This window comes from Nicotiana tomentosiformis, chromosome 3, assembly GCF_000390325.3.
Source record: "Nicotiana tomentosiformis chromosome 3, ASM39032v3, whole genome shotgun sequence".
NCBI lineage: Eukaryota > Viridiplantae > Streptophyta > Magnoliopsida > Solanales > Solanaceae > Nicotiana > Nicotiana tomentosiformis.
This window is the reverse complement of record NC_090814.1, coordinates 113,896,820-113,919,373: the sequence shown is the minus strand read 5'-3', so window position 1 is coordinate 113,919,373 and position 22,554 is coordinate 113,896,820. Positions and strand designations below refer to the sequence as shown.

The 22,554-nt window shown below is 35.6% G+C and overlaps 2 protein-coding genes across 3 annotated transcripts; both read right to left on the bottom strand.

Annotated features, from left to right (window-relative positions):
• Positions 1-273: 273 nt before the first annotated feature.
• On the bottom strand, positions 274-10,210 carry LOC104115775 (uncharacterized). Of its 2 annotated transcripts, none has more exons than XM_009626473.4 (6): positions 9,876-10,210; positions 3,322-3,474; positions 2,568-2,714; positions 1,811-1,963; positions 1,232-1,354; positions 274-656 (listed from the first exon to the last, which is right to left on the bottom strand). In XM_009626473.4, the coding sequence occupies exons 1-6, from the start codon at positions 10,014-10,016 to the stop codon at positions 579-581; spliced, it is 795 nt and encodes a 264-aa protein (XP_009624768.1). In that variant the 5' UTR covers positions 10,017-10,210; the 3' UTR covers positions 274-578. The 2 variants fall into 2 exon arrangements, with proteins under 2 accessions (XP_009624768.1, XP_009624771.1); XM_009626476.4 differs by lacking the exon at positions 9,876-10,210 and adding an exon at positions 9,640-9,699.
• An 862-nt stretch (positions 10,211-11,072) lies between these two features.
• Positions 11,073-18,317, bottom strand: LOC104115777 (cleavage stimulating factor 64). Its single transcript, XM_009626478.4, has 10 exons — positions 18,146-18,317; positions 17,822-17,900; positions 17,093-17,267; positions 15,269-15,302; positions 14,903-15,123; positions 14,532-14,609; positions 13,307-13,342; positions 12,738-13,172; positions 11,927-12,226; positions 11,073-11,618 (listed from the first exon to the last, which is right to left on the bottom strand). Exons 1-10 carry the CDS (start codon positions 18,180-18,182, stop codon positions 11,481-11,483), a joined length of 1,533 nt encoding a protein of 510 aa, XP_009624773.1. The 5' UTR covers positions 18,183-18,317; the 3' UTR covers positions 11,073-11,480.
• Between the last annotated feature and the right edge of the window lie 4,237 nt (positions 18,318-22,554).

Genomic DNA, 22,554 nt, shown 5'->3' with positions numbered 1-22,554 from the left:
AAGAATTTGAAGTCAAGCTAAATCTTATGGAGTAGAAAGAACAACAGAATGACTCTAATAAGAGCGTGATAATAGATTTGCTTAGATATAAACGAGGACACACAAGTTCCTTTGCCTAAAGATGTCATTGCATTAACTTTTTCCTTTTGATAAGTGATAACCAATGAGTCCATCCCTCTAAGCTTCTCCACTTGAATACTATACTTGATCCAAATCAAGATTCCAACTAGTGATGTGCACCCACCACACATTTGAATTGTAAAACTTTTACTGTTGAATCAAAGCCAGCTTGGGGGCATCTTGCTTTATTGTATACGGATAAAACCAAGTACATTGTATGATCTTTTAGTTTGATACATCGTAGCTGTTGTAAATGGTCCTAACTCTAACACAGGGCTTCGGAGAAAAGTGACTTTCTCATTCATGCAAATATGAAAAGACTATAATCCGATAACCTCATTAGTCCTTTCCATCATTGAGCTTGTCATCGTTATCTTGGCCGAAACTTCTTTATATCAAGATTCATCTTTTCTATTCTTGCGTATATCAAAGATTTGGTGTACCAGGTGCTCATGTCTTCATTTTCTAAAACTAGCTGGGACTGTCTCTTCTGTAAAATACTCCTCTCTGACATCCTTCGCTGAACAAAATCTCACCTTTCAAATTGCACATACAGAGTGTAAGATGATAGCATATCAAATCAGCTGAGAAAATATAACTATTTTTATTCTGCCTAGACATGATGAAGATTATGTAATCATATTTTGAGATGGTCATTTCTTATCTTGTCCAATTTATTAGTGGTAAAGCATAAAAGATTCGAATGACAGAGATAAGTATTCACTGAAAAATAAGAGAAACTGAAGAATAATGCATCGAAGGCGCCAAATCATATGGATATTTAAATGCTGCTTTAGCAAGAGGCTCACTGTATAAGGGTAAAAACAGATGTAGCAGACATGAAAAGTGAGGTTAGAGGCAGTAAATAGACTATCTCAGTGTGTCCGTCTAAACACGGGCATTAGTAGCAACCATGAAGAGCTGTTCAAAAGGGGAATATCTTCAAAACCTTGTGTAACTCTTCAAATAAAATCATAATGAACTATGGTTTACTATAAAGTGAGAATATAAGTCGAGCTTTTGGATATAAGCCATGACTCAAACAGAACAATATAGTATATGATAAGTCAGAAAAGATATAACTCCTTAATTAATAGCACGGAAGTCTTACCAATGAAGCGTATGACTTCAGCACAGGTTTGACAAGCTGCCACAATGGTTTGAAGACAAAAGGAGCATCAACAAAAAGAACTTGACCCAACCGTCTTGGATAATAGTAGTAGAATACATCAAACTGTGCCAAAATGATTAAAGAAAAATTAGCACGCAATTTTAAACTGTTCAAGATCTGCTGAAAATTTTAAACTATATAGTAAACACAACGAGAGGGTAGAGAAGATGACATTAGCAAGTCATCTATACACCTGTTATCGACCCACTTGACAGAATTATTGTGAAAATGAAAAGAAGCTGGTTTTCGAGGGTGTTATGTTAGAAGAAGCACCAAGAGCAACAGCATTAAGTATTTTTCAAGCAGAAGCTTTCAAGCATAAAGTTTCATGATGTATCAGCATCAACAAAATTTAGTTTTACTTGACAAAGACAATATTATAAGTACCTTATGAGTTTATTCACAAAAGAAGAAATAAAACGAAGATAGAAAACCTTATGAATCAAATCATCCTAAGCTAAAACCCAGAGAGATGAACCATGCAAAAATATGTAAAAGAGCAACTACAGTGGACATTACCATAAAAGTAAGGAACTTAAGATCTGCGTTCTCTGTTCCAAACCCTCTCAGATCAAATATACCAAGTATATCTTGTTTACCAGCGGGAAGTCTGCTCAATGCCTTCTCAATTAGAAAGACACATAACTTCTCATCTTCATCAGGATCCTGCTTCTGTGGCATCAAAATTTAGTGTACACATCAGAAGTTCTGAACAGGATCTACAAGGGAAAAACTTCATTTCATAAAAAATCTCCAGTTCCAACATTCTATTGCTTTTCCACCCAAAATCACTAGTTTTAGAAAACACTCCCCTTCTCCTTAAGAAACTATAGCAGAGAAATAAGTTTTCTCTTTTCAATTAGTACAACACTGGAGACATTATGAAAAAAAAAAGCACTTTAATAAATAAAGGATCAGGTCGAGCTAAGGTCGAAGTGTCATGACTCATGATAGATAAATCCACTCACGCTGAATTAACTAAAAGAAAGTACGAATGCATACTTCGTATTTACATCAGTAACACTTCCATTTCACTTGCTTTAGTTAAACAGTAAAACAAAATCTTCAAGTTTTTACTAAAACAATGAGATGTGGCATGTATGACTTAAGAAATTCTGATCAGTCAAATAGAGGTGGGTCCAAAGTTTGGTTCTCTGAATGAAAATCAAATGGCAAAAATACAGCTAAAGCTCTGTCCTTTTTTCTCTTACGAAGATTTGTGAATAATCCTAGTATTTGTAATCTAGTTTTAAGATAAGCTGCGTTACATTGTTACCTGTGGAAAATGCTTTGATGCTTCCACTATCAGGACCGGTCTTCCATAGACATCAAAATAGTCATGCACATATGCTTTTCCGGTTTCAGCAATACTTTTAACTGAATCTTCTGACAAGTCTGATACACCAAATTCACGACGCCATCTCTGATAAGATATGAAATACATCATTGTTAATATCCCTTCTTACTTATGAAGCTTAGAGTAACTATTATTGCATTGCAAATATTCAATTCAGATGCAGCTTCTATGAAATTTCATGACAATTGAAATGAAGAATTGACACAGGGAAGCTAGTCAATTGGCAGGCAAGAGGAACAATATTCCTATTCTTCTCATTACCATGAGGTAATGGAATGATTGTAGTAATCTTAGCAATCCAGTGTCCCATGTTTTATGATTGAGATAACCTCCTGTAGCGTATAGTAAATATAGCATTTGAAATTTCAAGTTGGGTACAGCTAAGCCACTTCATGAGAATTGGATTTAAAATTTTTGACACAGTGAACAAGTCAACTGAAAGGCAGAGGAAGAGTAAGTCCATTCTCTCCACCATCAGAAACCAGACGGAAGGAGGAAAAGTAAATCAGAAAACAGTAAAAAGAAGAAGATAGCTGAGGCCTTATGGGTGCAGATATCATGCTGTGCGATATAATTTACTATAAGCTACATGAGGTTTTCCTTTCAATAATCAAGTTCTGGTATGACAGTCAAATTAACATGATGATTCTAGTAAAATAAACGATATATTTACAATGGCTTTATGCAGCTTGGAAACAGCATCTTCAACTGAGAATTTGCGATCCTTCAGGAACCATAGAATCATTTCCTCATCATCTCTTCCATTCCTTCCCACTGGGAGATCTGTATATTCCCTTTCAAGTCTCTCCTTTACATCCAGCACTAACTGCAAAGTTGAAATGTGGCCCCATCAGATTCAGTCACAGCATTGTCTGTGTAAGAGGTGCATTTAACTATAAGTTTTCAATGAAAAGAGGCTATCACATTCAGTAGATCATGATATGTATTTCCCTAATCTCGTTGAATTAACTAATAGGGATCTCATAATTTTTCATGGAGTCGCTTATTCATTTGAGAACATTTCAATACTTAAAATTAATTTTTATAAAATTTCAGGACATTGATTGTCTTAAAGAATTAAGCTTTTTTTTTTTTGGGGGTGGGGGGTGGAAGAGAAGTTCCGAAACTACACTGTATCAAATGCTTTCGAAGACGTTAGACAACTGAAAATCATTGCATATAAATTTTAGGGCCTAAGAGGCTGAGAATAAGATGGAACAATAAAGGTTGAGAAACTTTAGCTTGTTGAAGAGCTCCTTCTAAATGACATGTTTCTAGTTAGAGTGCTCTCAACTCTGTAAGACTGTAACATTGTGAAAGATGGTCTAAATTCTCTACCATATTAACAATGTTGAATTTATAGTTAAGGCTCAAAGTCGTTCACTCAAGAAAGCAAATAAGGATCAGCAAATTGACTTCTTGAAGAACTGAAGCAGATACCAAGCATAAAATCTAAGCAGCCAAACATCACTCCTATCTATTCAACAACTGAAAAGCCCAAAGACATTGCTCTTCCAAAGGCTTGTTGACGTGGGTGCTGGTAATCTGTGTCCGAAAATAGAAAATCAGAAAAATAGAACTTAGAACAGAAAATGCGAAAATAATTCCGAGCCCACAAGTTTCTTGTGTGTACTTAAGAAATTTAATCCCCTCACTGTTGCCCAAGGTATACGGATTAATTCCTCCCAGGATAGAACGGAATAACTATTCTGTGATAGCGGCACTTCAAATCACAGAACTTCAGCAAACTCAACAAACGGAGCAAATCACACTTGACACTTTTATTTAGAAAATAATGCAACAATGTAGAAAAGAGGGGAGATCATTTCAGATTTTTCATATTTCAAAAATGAGGCCAAGCCTCTAAATTTATAGACAAAGGAAGGGTGATATGGAGAGGTGCAATCCAAAAGGTGCCTCTTCCATTTCCCATTCATACCCTTTAAAGAAAAAACGCAACAATCCCCCACATGAATGGGGAATGGACATGTGTAAAAACATGCATGAAAATACTGTGTGATTTGCAAGTAAGGATTAATCGCATCTGGATAAGTAGGTTTCCCTTAGAACTTTCCGTAGTGAACTTATGTCGGATATACTCGGTCAATCGGTAGATTTGATATCTTTGAATCGTCGAACTTTGGTGTATACCTAGACAACCATAAGTCACACAATCAACTCTTAACCGTCTTTGGTTCTCATTGTTGTGTCCGTTTCGGCCATGAACATCACCTGGTTCATAAGTGCGTAGAGAACTGGCCTTACAGAATTCTCCTTGAAGCGGCTTACACTTCACACTTACATAGGTGATGATTCCTAAACGTGTTATCCCGTAGATATACTATTTGATATACCCCGTATCAAACTTAGAAACCACTAAAAAACCTTAACGCTTTATTCTTGGTACTGAACATTGTCTCATCACGAGAATGGACCAAAAAGAAATTTTATTTGACAATGTTGAACCGTCATTAATGACTTTGTTTGAGCTCCTTGAACCTAGATCTTGGGATCTCCAGTCTTCTAGGTAGAGTTACCGCCACAAGGACTTGTCCTCAGCCATAGTCTCATTCCCCTCGATGATCTCTCAACTACCTCTCTAGTTAGGCCTTTTGTAAGTGGATCCGACACATTATCGCTTGACTTCGCGTAGTCAATTATGATAATTCCTCTGGAGAATAGTTGTCTAACGGTTTTATATGCTTTCGTCGTATATGACGAGATTTCCCGTTATACATAATGTTCCTAGCCCTTCCTATTGCTGCTTGACTATCGCAATATATGCATATATGTGCCAACGATTTGGGCCAAAATAAAATATCTTTAAGAAAATTTTAGAAGCCATTCAACTTCTTCACCGGCCTTGTCTAAGGCTATAAACTCAGCCGCCACTGTAGAGCGGCCAATGCACGTTTGTTTGGACGATTTCTAAGACATCGCTCCTCCACCGACTGTTTAGAATCGGTTGAACCAATGATCTAATTTGCATCACTATACCCCTCTATTATCGCGGGATAATTATTGTAGTGCAAAGCATAATTTTGAGTATAGTTCAAGACTCGTTTCATTGTCATGAAAGTGCAATGCGAACTTCCTTATGTCATAGACTAATACGTCTCGACTTTCAATTGCATATCAGATTATTGACTACACTTAATGTAGCACTAGTATATTATAACAATAGCTGGAATGATTTGCATCAGTTGTGGCCACAACCTTTTTATATAAAACACATTTCGTAATCACTCCGCCATTTTCAAGCAATTGTATGATATTTATTCAGACTTCTATATGATATGCATATTATAGCACATTCATTCATGAAACAAATCCAACTTACAATGGATTTTGGTCATGTTCATCGGTTGGTTCACCTCATTATAGACCAACGTATTAATACATTCGTTCATGAACGGTCATGTCCATACAAAAACGTACATACGTATCTTTCTATAAAAAGTCACAACCTTCGAAGTGACATCATTTCATAAAAGAACTAAACAATATAAATTTTCAAGAAAGAAAATAATCTTTCGAGAAAGGCACGTGACCAACTTCCGAATTAGTAGTTTCATCAACTAGTCTTCACTAAGACTGAACAACTGATGAATTCACCGACTACCATATCAATATCCACTAAAGATTTGTGAGGTCCAAAAAATATATCATTTAATTCTTCTAAATAATCTAGACATCAAGTCTAACATTAGCTTTTGTCATGCATAAGCTAAAAGCCCCCACATTTTAAATATTTCATCAACATATCATCCACATATAATCAAATAATGACTATATGATTTGGAGTATTCTTAACGTAAACACATTTGTTTACACTCATTAATTTTCAAACTATTTGACAAAATATTATTTGGTCAAATCTCGCATGTCATTGTTTGGGTGCTTGTTTTAGTCTGTAAAGTGACTTAACAAGTTGACATACATTCTTTTCTTTTTTCGGGAACTACGAACTCTTCAGGTTGTTCCATATAAATTTCTTCCTCCAAATCTCCATTTAAGAATGTTGTCTTCACATCCATCTGATGGATTTCAAGGCCATACACAGTGGCTAACGTTATTAACACCCCAGTAGGTGTAATCCTCGTTACCAGCGAGTAAGTGTCAAAGTAATCAATACTTTCTCGTTGTCTAAACCCTTTGACAACTAACCTTGCCATATATTTGTCAATAGCACCATCGACTTCATTTTTCTTTTGAAAATCCACTTAGAATCCGTAGGTTTATTTCCTGGAGGAAGATCAACCAATTCCCAAGTATGATTACTTATATGGATTCTATCTCACTACTGACCGCCTCTTTTCACAGCTGTGCTTCCGAGGAAGACATAACTTCTTTAAAGTTTGATGCTCATTTTCTAACAAGAATGTTAGAAAATCTGATCCAATGGAAGTAGTTGTCCTTTGACGTTTACTACGTCTTGGATTCACCTCATTAGGTATACTTTCCTTTGCTTTTTCCCGAGGTCGCTTAGATATTTCACTAGACGACTCACATTCCTTTTTATACGAATAAATATTATCAAAGAATTCAGCATTATCTTATTCGATTATCGTATTAATATGAATGTTGTGATTTTCTAATTTATGAACCAGAAAATAATATGCCTTACTATTTATTGCATATCCTATGAAAACGCAATCAATAATTTTCGGTCCGATCTTTATCCTTTTGAGTTTAAGAACTTGTACTTTAGCTAAGCACCCCCACACTTTAAAATATTTAAGTTGGGCTTCCTACCTTTCCATTTTCATATGGAATGGATTGCGTTTTGCTATGGGGAACTTGATTGAGTATTCGGTTAGCTGTAACAATAGCTTCCCCCCACAAGTTCTAGTATAAATCAGAACTCATCAGCAAGGGATTCATCATCTCCTTTAACGTTCTATTCTTTCTTTCTGCAATTTCATTAGATTGCAGTGACTGAGGGGCCGTCATTTGATGAATAATACCATATTCCAAACATATTTATTCAAAAGGAGATTCACATTCACCGCCCCTATTACTTTGTAGAGCCAACCACACGAACTTTTGTTTGTATCACGACAGAGCCAGAATAAATTGTGAAGTTTTTAATCTTCAAACCAATCTGACACAATCAAAATCAATAAATGATGAAGTTTTTAATCTTCCAACCGAGTAATATATACTACAACCGGATCTAATTAACGGCGAGTTTTTTTTAATCTTCAAACCGAGTAGAAAGTCACTTAGACTTTAATCTCCACTAATGAGTAGAAAGTCACGAAGACTTTAATCTCAACGAACGAGTAGAAAATCACGCAGATTTTAATCTCGAAGCAGGAATAGAAAATCACGAAGATTTTAGTCTCCATAACGGGAGTAAAAAATCATGAGGATTTTAGTCTCCAAAACAAGGGTAGAAAATCACAAGTATATTTTAATTTTCTTTTCAAATGGCTTTCCAACTCAACCATTGCACCCCAAAACATTTCAACAGTTTGATATATTATTCTTATCAAACTAACATATGTATATCTATATAAAATATCATCTGCATGGTCTCAAACAAATTTTAAATATTAATGTAAGTTTGATTCATACTTACAACCATATATACTTTTATTTTCATGCATGCCACCAAATTGTATACCGACAATTTGATTTCAAAAGAATAACAAAATTAACTTTTAGACATATGTTATTCCCGGTCATCACAGCAATGCAAATAAAATATATTTTAAGATCATAATAATCTACCCAATATTTAAAAAATTGAACATCATAAATCACAAGGGTAGACAAATTAAAGAATGATTAGAGAAAATAGAACCTGGTTTTATTGCCACCTCTTGATAATAAAAACCGAAGAAGAGGGTCCAACCACTTACGCCGTAATTTCTGTAAGATTAAAATCACCAGAAACTCATTCGGGTACTTCATTTCTTCGTCAACTAGCGAAATAAACAACCCTGAGATGTTCATGTTGCTTATTGCCCTTGTTACCAACAACTTGGAAGTGGTGGCAAACCACCAGAATAGCAGTCTTATTGGTGACTGTGATGTCCTCTTAGCCCAAATCATACAATTAACAATCTTATGTCCTAAGAGGGACCCAATAAAATTATAGTCATAACCATATACATATGGTTATAAGAATTAATTATATGTTCTAAGTCTTTGTATTTCCATAAACATGTGAGTCCAATTTTGAACCCATGGTTAACGTACAGATTTTGATCGTCCATCCGCGTTGTTTTCCCCACACAAAACCCCAATATGTGATGCCATTACCATTCCTTTTCTATTTCCGACTACTAATTAATTTCCATAATTAGTTAAACGACCAAAACAAAGAATCCCGGCATTCTTTGGTGATGCCTCCATCATTCAAGACAAAATGATGGCCATCCTCGAATGACATCTGCATGTTTTAGACATATCAAACTGTACAATGTATTGGTTGTTTGCTGCATCGTCTTTGATGATAACAGAGGCGTCTCGTTGCAAAACTGGGCGTTGCTGTCACATTTTTCTTTTCTTTATTTTCATCGAAGTGATACATCGCTTGCCTCACGTTGTAAGGTAAGCCAACAGATGTATCCTTTAGGCAAAAGAGGTCTTTTGAAGTCAAGTCATTCAGAATAAAAGATGAACACAAAAAAATATATTAAATTCCTTAAGCTTGTTGGTAATCTGTGTCCGAAAATAGAAAATCAGAAAAATAGAACTTAGAACAGAAAATGCGAAAATAATTCCGAGCCCACAAGTTTCTTGTGTGTCGTTAAGGAATTTAATCCCCTCACTTTTGCCCAAGGTATACGGATTAATTCCTCCCAGGATAGAACGTAATAACTATTCTGTGATAGCGGCACATCAAATCACAGAACTTCAGCGAACTCAACAAACAGAGCAAATCACACTTGAAACTTATGTTTATTTAGAAAATAATGCAACAATGTAGAAAAGAGTGAGATCATTTCAGATTTTTCATATTTCAAAAATGAGGCCAAACCTCTAAATTTATAGGCAAAGGAAGGGTGATATGGAGAGGTGCCATCCAAAAGGTGCCTCTTTCATTTCCTATTCACCCCTTTAAAGAAAAAATGCAACAGTGGGTGAGCTCTAAACTTAGAATAACAAGACAAAAAAGGCATGACAAAAACCGTTTTTTAAGTTAAAAAGAAGGATCTTGATTACTTCTCCACCGGAAAATTAACAAACAGATTGCAGCAATTAAAAAGCGAGCACCTTTTGGGATTTTTGAGGGTCCATTGTGACACAATTCCGAATACATAACCTGGAAAATCCATTGGGCTTATTAGGAACAAGCGGAGTAGCTGTGACAAGATGGCGACCCACTGGAGGTCTAAGAACTAACTGAAGTACCATTCCGATGTTCTCTTCAAATTCCCAATTCCTCTCCGCTACTCATATGCCAGCTTATGTACAAAGAAATCTCGGACAAATTGGGCGACTTCTTCTTTTTAATGTAGTTAGAATGTTGGATACAGAGAACAGTGAGAGAAGAATATAGAAATGGAGGTGAAACAGAAGTGGAAAATAGGTTTCGTGTACGTTATGTCGTTATATGTATGGTGGCCGGTAAGGTGCCACTTATTCTGACTCACCCATCCAACCAATGTTATTTTTCTTTTTCTTTCACTTTTGCCTTTTTTTTTTTTTTTTTTTGAATTAAAAAATTGTAACTCATACATATTACATGGTTACTCCACCCGATATTTACACCAATATACCCAGTGATAAAAGGTTTAAATATACTCATGACCTGCATATAGATTATTTGAAGACTTTAGGATAAGTCAGTGAGTGAAAATTAAACCTTATACCTTAAGAACAGGGTATGAGCACTGTGAACCAGGAGTACTTGGTTTCGCTTTCCTCCCCCTTTTTTTTTAGTCTATTGCTAAATATATCCCTGATTTAAATATACCCCTTGTTTGTATCCAAATATATCTCTGTCGCAATACTATTGGTTCAAATATACCCATCTTCCATTAAGTTTGTCCAATGTGGACATCTAATTCTAGGTGGCACTGACATTTGATGAGGTGGATGACACGTGGCATGCCACCTCAGCGCCCCTTTTTTTCCCCTTCTCAAGTAGTGTTTGTTCTCCACAAATTTGATAACAAGAGCTAAGCATTATTTCCAAAAATATGAGGTGCAGATAATTCTCATTTTATATGACAGGCGTCCCTTCACAAGTATTTTATCGGAAACTCCAAAAAAGAATTATGTTGAGCTAGTAATTTACGAAAGATTATTCCCTTGTGGTATATATGTCCAGACCACCAGCTTAATAGCTTTTATTTTCTGAGGGGTAGAGAGCGAAAGAGATATTCTCAAAAGGGTGATATCAGAGTTCCAGACTTTTCTAGGTTGCTTTAGAACAATGCTCGGAATATGAAATTAAATTGCAAAAAATGCGCAAAACTGATCCAGGACTTGCATTAAGATAAACCAAGCAAAGAATTTGTTACTGAAACATAAGTGGGCAAATAGCAAACGAAAAATATGCGTCTCAAATATCTATTCCTAGGGTACAACTGGAGCTTTGACCAATAACTAACAAAAAAGAGTACAACTGGAGCCACAATTTTCTTCTCTTTCCTTCATTTATCTTGCAAACAACTTCCTTATAACCGTTACATGAATGTAATAGCCTCTAGTGCATTTTATAATCCTATGCTAGATCCTTTTGGAGATCAATCACTTTACAATATGGAAATTGATCTAAGAGACAACATGCCCTTCTGCGCAAATATTTCAGAGGGGCAAAAAGAAACCAGCCTGCAGGTGTATCTGAGATCCTCTTCATGTAGTAAAGTGTCGCTACGTTGGCTGCCGAAGCATCTGTTGAAGCTGAATGACCTGCTGCTGCTGATCTGGTGGCAGTGAACTTAGCTGTTCAGGAGTCAGACTCAGTACTTGTTGCAGCAAGGCAGACTCAACGTCCGAGGGAAGCTGCACCTGTTGAAAAAGAACATATCTCCATATAACTAAACTACCATATTATAACTACATCATACATGATTCTAAATGTAGTACCAAATCAAAACAATCAGTTGCTTCTACAGAGAAAATAAAGGCATTTAACATAATTACATCCAGGATTTTACAAGACTGTATCAGAAGTACTAGTTAGACAATCTTTCAAACCAACATGTCAGGAAAGAAACAAATGGAGTTGAAGCATCTAAATTCACTTTTCATTTGTAAACAATCTGTCTTAAGTGTCTTCAATTGATTAAAAAGAAACAGCAACACTCTAAAATTACCTGACTAGCTTGTTTATCAGAGTTTGACACTTCTGCTGCAGCTGAAACTTGAGTCGAGGGTCCTGACAGGGACGTAGATACACTTGCATCAGGCAAGGCATAGCTTATTCCATCATTTAGCCTAGGCATTTTTGATGGCCGACTAAGAAGATCTAGATTATTAGTTGCCCCTCTCTTTTCCTCGGGCGAACCTGAAGGGTAAGCTGGTTTGGTAATCGAAGATGAATTATTTGGAGCCTGTGATCCTCGAGAGCCTTTATTCATATTATCCAAGACACCAGAAACTGCTGAAGGGTTTACCTGTTAATAAATGTTTTTATACAAGATCATATTTGTGTCCCTTTGAAAGAGACATAGTACAACACCACTGAAGTAAGTCTTGCAAGAAGGATACACACTGTTCCATATAGCAAATATCCTATGAACTTCCTGTTTTTATTGCGTTTGGGAGTTATTCAAGTAAATTTTCCAGAAGTAGAAAAGGGGTGAGGAGCAGAGCTTTTATTATCAAAGATAAGTGGCCTTTTGCATAAGATTTGAGTTCTCTTCTCGTATCACCAAAAAGCTATTAAGAGAACCTGATATTTAAACTCTCTTCCTTTCTAAGGTAAAGCACATTGTTATTTATTCATCGGATAATTACTTAACCAATCAAGCATGACAATCGTCTAGTTGACCGAAGTAAATTTTACTGACCATATTAAGTAGTTTCTGTGACATTTTCAAAATAATGCTTCCACATATTTCATATTTTGCCATTGCTGTTCATTTATTTGCAGTAATAGACTAACAGTTAAAGAAAGATAGGCACCTGAAAACCTTGTTCCAATAATGGGGGACGCGTTGATGGAGGAGGATGATAGTTTGTATTTGTTGTCCCCAGCTGATTATTATATGAAAAATTCGTAGTAGATGCAACTGGCCCAGCTTGCTGTAAGAAAGAAACATGCATTTGCTGCTTTATAGAAGAGGAAGTCCCCACCTGAACTGGCGGATTAACTGAAACATTGACCTGGGGTTGCATTGGTGGAAGGATTCTAGAAGGCGTAGGCAACTGACTCTGCAAAATCTGGTTCTGCGCTGGTTGGGCAAGCTGAATCTGAGGCCGTGCCTGGGGGAGTAAACTAGGGGGAAGTGGGGGTAACCCAGGGAGAGACTGGGTTGCTAGTTGTTGACTTCGCTGACTATCTAGCAACAATGGCTGCAGCTGAGGTGCAGTAGATTGCCGAATGTTTGACATCTGCAACTGCACATTTCAAAGATGATTAGGTGTTGCTCTTTCACAACCTGGTGCCTCAAAAACAACCAAAAAAAAGGAGAGAGAGAGAGAGAGAGAGAGAGAGAGAGAGAGAGAGAGAGAGAGAGAGCCAGTGAACGAACCATTGGTTGGGACACCATTCCCAGTATTAGCTGTGCCTGCATCCATAAACAAATAAAAACTTGTAAGCATGGGATAACACAACAATCATGCAATGCAAAAAGGAGCAATAATGCTACTCTGAAGCTGACAACTCGTCATATGACCCCCTTCGTATTACAATAGAGCATGCTCAGCACTCCAGAAAAGCAAAACATCTATGCAATTTACAATACAGGAAGCATCTAAAATAATAAGCAAATAGCACAGATGTTCAGGGAAAAGTAATTGTCATGGTTGTAATGATACTACGAGCTATCCACAGTACAAAATAAATCATAGCAGCAGTATCTTCAACTCTTATATATGTTACCTGTGAGAAAAATGTAAATGTTTCTTTCCTTTGTAAGTGTAAAAATAGTGAACTTATACAGAAAATGCATGATCCACTCTGTGTCTTAGGATACTAAAGATTTGAAATTCAAGTTACTTAAAACCATATGTTTGATGTCACTCCTCTACCGAACTTTTAGATAGTGATTATAAAGTCTGCCCAAGAAAACATTAGCAGGTGGCAGAATAAAAGTCATCAAAGTAACAACCATATCTCTGGTGGTTATCTATCGTATCTTATCTACAAAAAGAAATATACAAAGTGCTGAAAGAATCAACAACTGGACAACTGAAGTGAGCACAAGTGAGAGTAACCCACTTTCCACATTCCTCTCCTTTTTTCTAATAAGTAAATTTTATTAAGGCAAGTACCAAGATGGTACTGCCAATATTTTTTTTTTTACAAAAATAACAAAGGTCGCCATATAGCAATTAAGCATTTTCCTACATTTCTCTCTTTATGAGTACAACAAGAGCAATGCGCAGCATATGATCCTTTGAAGGGCTCCAACATATTAAGTCCAACTCTTATGCACATCGGCAAACAATGTGATAAAGCAGACAGACTCATTTGTCCTAATCTAGCACAAAAAATTTTGAATAGTGGTTTTCAAGTAATGATGAAACAAGCAGCCAAGGATAGAACACCATAAATGCAGTTTCAGGAGCCTTAAGTGGCTGATTGGCCATGCTGCAGTAATGAATAGCATGAACACAAAAGCCCTATTGCATCTAAGGGGTCACCAACTATGAAGAGTAGATGAATATTTTCATTATTGAGAAGTCAGCAACAGCAAAAAGCTAAACAACATCAGAAATGTGCAAACACATTAAGCATCTACCATAGGTCAATACCTGAAAAAGAGCTTTTGACAAATTTGGAATTGCTAACAGCAGTTGGCGTGTCTGTTCCTTGTTTTGTGTACACATGGCCTGTCATCAAAATTACAATAATCATGTCAAGCAGTTATCCACGAAGATCACATACACTAATTGACACTACAAATAAAGGAATTAACCAGAATACGATTATTTGGCTTATTCATTCTTATACCACTCAGTCTATAGCTTTGTATTGTTTCAGTTACTTCTAGCTTAACTCAGCAGAATGTCTTTGATAAATGAAAAGTACTCAAAGTTTTATAGCTGTAATATATTTTTGCAGCAGACTTCAAACAGAGCCAGAAAAATCATGAATGGGAGAGGGATTTAATCAACATCCTGACCTTAAACTCAGACATTACATCATTCAGTTGGCTCCTAGACAATTTGGACATCTGCAGTGTTAAAAGATCTACTCCAGCTTGACTGAATGAGCTGCCAGTCTGGGCAGCTCCAAGAGCTCCTGCCATAACCGCTGCAGCAGTCATAGCTACTGACATGCCTATTGGCTGATGAAGTGTAGAATCAACAGGGACAGCTGGTCCCCCAATGTGTTTTTTGGGATCTGATAGATATTACCGAAGAAAAAGTTAGAATGTAATGTTCTATAGAGAAAAAAAAAGCGCTACTGATGACATGAATCTCATGCTCCCCTCCTTTTGCCTATTGGAAAAGAAAGGGTCAAAAGCAGATGTGAAATTGAACCATACCAACATTCGTGACCATTCCAGGTCCGCCGCGACCCTGTCAGAAAAGAGAAATAAGGTCAATTGAATAGATTTTATTAAAATTAGAAAAAAGAAGTATCTGACGAGTATTAAGTTCGTTGTACTTTCCCTTTTCTCATTGGGCGGGATTAGCCACATCAGAGGAGTTAGTAATGACATAGTGGTAACACGTGATAGTTCACACGTGTTCAATAAATTACTTGCTTCTGAGTTGGAAAAGTTGACGTCCAGAAAAAAAGAAGATAATACTTCACACATTAAGTTCCTCACAATATTTATGCTTCCGCCATTTTCTTCAAGAGGGGTTTGAATATTAAGAAGTGCACCTTTCATCCTAAATTAAGAACAGTATTCTGTTTGGGCACAACTGTTAAGGTATCAGTTGAAGTTTTGATGTATTTAAATGAAAGTGGGCCAACAATATAGATGAAATTAACTTTTTAAAGAATTTGGGCTTTAGTATAAAAATGAGTGAAATTGCACCTTATTGATAACAAAAACTGAAAAAAAGAATTGTAGCGAATAAGTCTTCATTTCAATCAAGGAATTATGTCGCTGGCTGTCGAAGCCCTCTCGGGTTTACACATGAACATGAGCAAGAGGCAAGAGCCTTCTTTATCCAGTTAATGGGGTGGAAAATATTCAGTAGTTAGCTATGATTTTGGGGTGCAAAACAGGACAATTCCCTGCTACTTACTTGGGTCTAATGGTGGCAAAACATAAAGCATCTGATGTGTGGCAAGGAGCAATAGAAGATTTGAGAAGAAATTGGATGTGCAAACAGGCAGTACTTATCCATGGGGGAAGGATTTAGTGTTTTGGATAGCACCCTGGGGCATTGGTCTAGTGGTAAGAGTCAGCGCATGATATTTTGAAGAGACTCCAGTGCCAATTTTTTTTTTTTTTTTGATAAGGCAAGAGATTTCAGTGACAATTCCAGGCGATAAAAGTCAAATGCCTTTCGAACCATTTTTGTTGGTAAAAACATGAGGAAGTAAATGGTATAAATCAGTTTTTGAACTTATGACTCCTTCAGTTCTGTGTAGGAGTCACATCCTACTCTTGTAATTTGCATCTTCGAGATGCCGCTGTTAATGCAATTATCTTTACTTCATCAAAGAAGTCTTTTTTAACCCAAAATAGAAAGTAAGACAATTACTATGGGATATAAGGGTAACCAAGACTCTTCCAACTGAACAAACTATATCTCTGATGTTTTGCTATTATGAACACCCTACTTCAACAACTTTTATGTGCTAAGGACTAGTTTAGAAGACTGGATCAAAATACAGAAAAGTTAGAGTAAGATGTGACCCCAAAAAATCCACAAACGACTACGAAGAAATTCACAGATGTAAGTCAGATAGGTGATGCACCGTAGAAACAAAAGTAGGAACTCCAGAGAATAAGTGAGTAAATTATAGGTAGCTGAAATAGCTGAAGCACCCAGGTACCAGTTAAAATGGTCATTGACCAGGATGAAAACCAGTGACGTTAATGTTAGATATCCTAATAAAGAATAAGTTCATCTCCAAACAGAACCCAATGAAATGCCAACACCGCCTTGTATGAAATTTAATCATTTCCATAATTCCACTAACACATTCATGACTATGCTGAAATAGCCAGTCGTTGAGTAGCATAAAAACCAAGTAGCATAAAAACCAATAACAATTGATATATATGGGCATTTTGGTTGAGTCATACAGCTCTAAAGGAACAGCTAACGAAAGAAACACACTGTAGTAACTTTTGTCAAGGATGTACTCGTAAAAATAATTGACCAAGGACTTCTAAATATCTTACCTGGTCACGATTTCTGTCAGAATTTTTATCATTTTCAGCAAAATCAACTCTTAGCTGCCGACCATTTATCTCGTACCCTTGAAGGTTGCGACGAGCACTCAAGGCAGTCTCTTCATCCTTGTATTCACAGAATCCATAACCTTTTGGTTTCCCAGTTTCCCTATCAATCACTAATCTGAGGGGAAAAAAACAAAACGAGTCAAAAGATGGAAATGCTAGGTAGACGCATCCAAATATGAGAGAGTGAAGGAGAAGAATCATCTCCTATTAGAATAAAATAAAAAGAGCCTCCTTCAGTCGATCATCCTCCACGTACGCCCTCTAAACAGAAATTTAAAATCCTTGCCAGTGAAAAGTTTTTCGACCAGCTGCAGTAGAAACTTCAATCATTCATTTTTATACTAAAAATGATATATGCTTTTCTAGCTGTCAAGTTCACTCTATCCATCAGTCACCTCAAATCCTCAATCAGCAAACTAACATATAGTTGGAACACCAAATTGCGATGAAAAGGTTAAAATAGTATTTTGTTTTATAATCTTTCCCTTTTCTTACATATACTCGAAATTGTAGTGCACTTGAAAGTTCAAAACTTGCAATAGGACAAACTCTTCTAAGTCCTGCTGTGAAAAACTAATTCGGCCGCTTTAACTAAGTGAAAAAACAAAAGATAAAACAACTGCTGCGTAAAATAAGTGAGAAGGCAAAAAAAAATAAAAAATACTCCACCTGAAGGAAACAACTGGTCCAACCTCCTCACAGATTTGAATTAGTTGTTCCTCAGTAGCATCATATGGTATATTCCCAACTACATCACCCACAAAAATAAATCTAAATTAAGCACACATTCAGCTAAATATTCTATTCCAATATACAATTATAATACAGAAGCAACTTAAATTGGATTGAATTGCCAACCCCCAGGATACCCAATGGACTAAAGCTTCAATCTTTTCGAGTAATTAAGCAACACTAGGCGGAATTACTATTATCCAAATAGTATTTCATAAACTAATTGATAGATAAAGAGAATTAGGAAAAAAAGAAGCTAACCAAAAACGCAGCGACGCTGGGAATCAGAAGAGGCCATAATTGTTAAAAGTAGAAGAAGAAGGTGAAGCTCCAATGACTCAGCTTCATCCTTTTCCTCTTATTATTATTCATGTCCCGCTCATTCACTGAATTTTGCTTTTCCTTTTCAAACTGAATTAAGCGGAGAGGGCATTGACCGAGCTCGAGGAACCGGAAAAAGAAAAGACCGGATTTCGAAAACGGGTCAGGTGAATCGGGTCATGATTCAGCCAATTAGTTTATTAATCAAGATAGGTGTTCCTTTTTGGGAAAATTAACGGAATAACAAGTATGCTATGTGGCCAAAAATAATTACCAGAAAATATTTATTTTAAAAGATATTATAATGTACATATTTAAGAAACTTATTTATAAAATACACATATGTACGTTTTTTAATACCTTGATAGTATACAATAAAGTGATTTAACTATTCTTATTGTTGTATACCTCTATACGATTATGTGATTTGTATATTTCGAAGGTATACAACGTATAAAACTGTGTCGTATAAATTTTTAATGGCTGAATTTTATAATAGGTACATGCGAATTGTTTTTTACCCGGACTAAATAGTCATATAAAAGTCCTTTTTTTTCAAGCTTTTTGGTGGGTTGTTGTCTCCTATTTTTTCCCTTTCTTTTATGATTCAAGTCTTACAAATTTTTACAACTCCACTCCCAGAAAATAATGGTATTTTCTTGTGTGTATCCTTGCCATACGCATTCATATGTAGTTTTTTATTTGATCTATTTTAATAAAAAAATCTTAATTTGTATAGTACATATTCATCCTTAATATGTTTAATCCCTTCCCTAGTAGCTCTTAGTCAATGATTATGAGTTTCCTGTATTTTCACAAACAAAGCAACATCGGAAGATTCATTCCTTAATTGGCAAGTTGAAAAATAATGTTATTGATGAATAGCTATATTTAATTTAAACCGTCGACTAATGATCTGTTGGTTAAACATATAATTATTCTCTTATGAATTGATAAAAGAACATACTAATTTTTATTCTTGATTGGAAAAACATGTATTTATAGCAAATAAAACAAAGCGTTTTTCCTTTTCTAAAATGAAACAAAATTTAGTTTTAACTTTTTATGGCTGAACTCATTTCACAATGATTTAAATATGAAAGTATTCATACAATTAAGCCCAAATGTGCCAGTTGATTTTTATCTTAATTTTTCCGAATCCACATACCGATTGAGAAAGAAATGAAAGTGTATGATCAAAGGAGAAAAATAATAAAGTGGATCATGTTATAAATAGAATTGTATTTAAGGTGAATGTCTATATTTTAGAGAGATTTTAGGGTTTGTTACTTTGCGGCTAAGTCATTTTTTCCCTATAAATAGAGGGGTTCTATTCCATTGTAATTCATCCCAAATCAATAAGAATACTCTCTACCTACTTTTCTCTGCAATACTCTTCTTCTTTTATTGTTTTATAACAGGTTATCAACCCGAGACTCTAACCAATTGAGTAGAAGCTTTGGGATTGAGCATAATGATTGCCAATTGTTCCATGATCTTCCTTCATGATTAAATTCTGGATTTAAGGTAAGTATTTTACTTTATTTTTCTCTTTTAAATTCTTGACATTCTATAATTTGATTTTAAATACAAGCAAAGACAATAAATTTTGATTATACTAATGGCGTTTGTAAGAAATTATAATCACCTGAAGTGGTAAAAATTTTATATCTTGCCTTGATCAAATTCATGTATGATTGTAGGCAAAGGAGTGGAAAAACGTCCCATTGAATTTACTTCATTCTCATTCCCTTAAGAGAATATGGTAACAATATGTAATAAGTCTAAAAGAAGATAAAATTATTACCGTGAAGGTATCAATGGATGTGGACGTGGCAATAGATAAAATTATAATCGTCATCATTGTGGTAATGAGAACAATAAGGATTCTTAAAATAATTCTTCACTCTGTGAAAGTAATGTTTGTCATCGATTTGACATGAAATTTTGTAAAGCACATATAGATGATTATGATCTATTCATAATATGAATGTGGCAACATGTGATTTATGAATATATATTTCATTCTTGAAAGAATGTGAACGTGCTGGTGGTAGTGAATATACCACACTCACCTCTAGAAGGAGGTTTGAGATGAAATAAGAAAATAATTTCATTATTATAGAATGAATGATCATTGACCACGTACCTATTGTGATCATGCCAAAATATAATGACAATGTGACTATTACTGGGCAAAAGTAATGGAAGCAAGTAAGCAACATGTAACGATCTGACCGGTCGTTTTGAGTTCTAGCGCGACGTTCGGTGGTTTGAGGTTTTAAGTAGTTCCACTTCATACAAAGGTTCCAATAGGTTCGTATGATGATTTCGGACATGGGCGTATGTTCGGGTTGAATATCGGATGGTCCGAAAATATTTCGGCGCTTATTTTGGAAAGTTGACATTTTGAAGGTTTTAGAATTTTTTAAGATTGATTTGAAGTGAACTTTGATTTTATTGATATCCGTTTAGGATTTCAAGCCTTAGAATAGGTTCGTATAGTAATTTGTGACTTGCACGTAAAGTTTGGTGTCATTCTGGATTGTTTAAGCGTAATTCAGACGCGTTCGGCGAAGTTTGAAAGTTGAAATAGGTGTTTTGATCGTCGATTCGTAGTTTAGATGTTGTCTGGTATGATTTGAGGCCTCGAACAAGTTTGCATCATATTTCAGGAATGGTTGGTATGATTGGATGGGGCCTCGGGGGCCTCGAGCGTGTTTCGGATGGGCTACGGGTCATTTTGTCATGTTTGAGCTGTTGTTTTTAAGATCTAGTGCATCCGTCTTCGCGATTCCGCGATCGCGAAGAGCAAAGTGTTGTTCCAGGCCTTGTGAATCGCGATCGCGTTGAAGGATCTTTTGCTGTCAGTGATCTGATTTCGGGAGCTTATATCTTACAATGTATAAGGAACTTGGGGATGATCTAAAAATAAAAGTTGTAGCTCTTCGAATCTAGTTTTTAAAAAATCCAGCCGCTTGTTATTTAGAATTTTTACAAAAAGTTATGCCCATTATACCGAAGGGTGTCTGTGAAGAGGAAACAAAATTTGTACATCGCGATCGCGATGAAGGAAAACGATGTTGTAACTTTTGTTAATCGCGATTGCATGGATAATGACCGCGATCGCGAAGAAGGAGGCCTGGCGGGTATATTAAACGTCTAATTTCGGGATTTTGAGCTCATTTCATCACTTTTACGTTCTTGGAGCTTATGTGGGGTTATTTGGGGTGATTTTTGAAGATCATTTTCGTCATATATCATAAGGCAAGTTATTCCTACTTACTTTAAGTTAAATACATGAGTTATATATGGATTTTAACATAAAAATTTGATAGAAATTATGGAATTTTTGAAAAAAAAATATAGAAATGGTATTTTTATATTTTGACCACGAAATTGGACATGGAATTAGGAATAAATTATATATTTAAATTCATGCTATTATGGGTAATGTTTATTTTCAAAAAAATTCGAAATTCGAGTATGTGGGCCCGAGAGTTGACTTTGTTGATTTTTATTGACTTTTCGAGCGGAGTTGGAAATCATTATAAATTATTAAATTATAAGTATTGGAGTATATTTTGATTGATTTGCACGTTGTTTGACTAGTTTCGGAACGTTTGGCTTTTAGTTGAGGTGTTAGAGAGGCATTGGAGCTGGTTATGAAACTTCGGAGCGAGGTAAGTCTCATGTATAACCTTGTGAGGGAAAAACTACCCCCTAGGCGATGTAATTATTATGTGCTACTAGTTGTGGGAGTTACGTATGCATGAGGTGATGAGAGTCCATACGTAGCTAAAGCATGTTTATGTCCGGGTAGACATAGGACTTTATCATATATATATATATATATATATATATATATATATATATATATATATATATATATATATATTAGGCAGAGCCTTATCACCTTGAGTTATTGGCAAGTTATTTGAGAAACGGTAAAGGTTATATTCACTTTATGCTCATGTATTGTATTGTAAGCACGTGCCTCGTAATTCGATAATTTCCTTCCTTTAATGCCTCAGCAGTATAATAGATGCATCTATGGTTCGTGCTGCTCGACCCTTGGCAGTGTACATATTATTCTGGATCGAGCCGAACGACCTCGGCATAATTATGCGTTATATCGCTGGCAGTCCGAATATTCACAAGATTATCCTTCCACTGATGTCTGGCATTTTATATGGTATTCCTTATCCATTTGATACTGGCACCTAATACATCTGAGCTATTGAGATAGAATACAAGACTGAGAAATTCATACCTTTAAAAGAAAATTTTGGAAGATTATGTAACTTACAGATTTACCCCATTATTGTTGTGTGCTTCATATTTGCTTA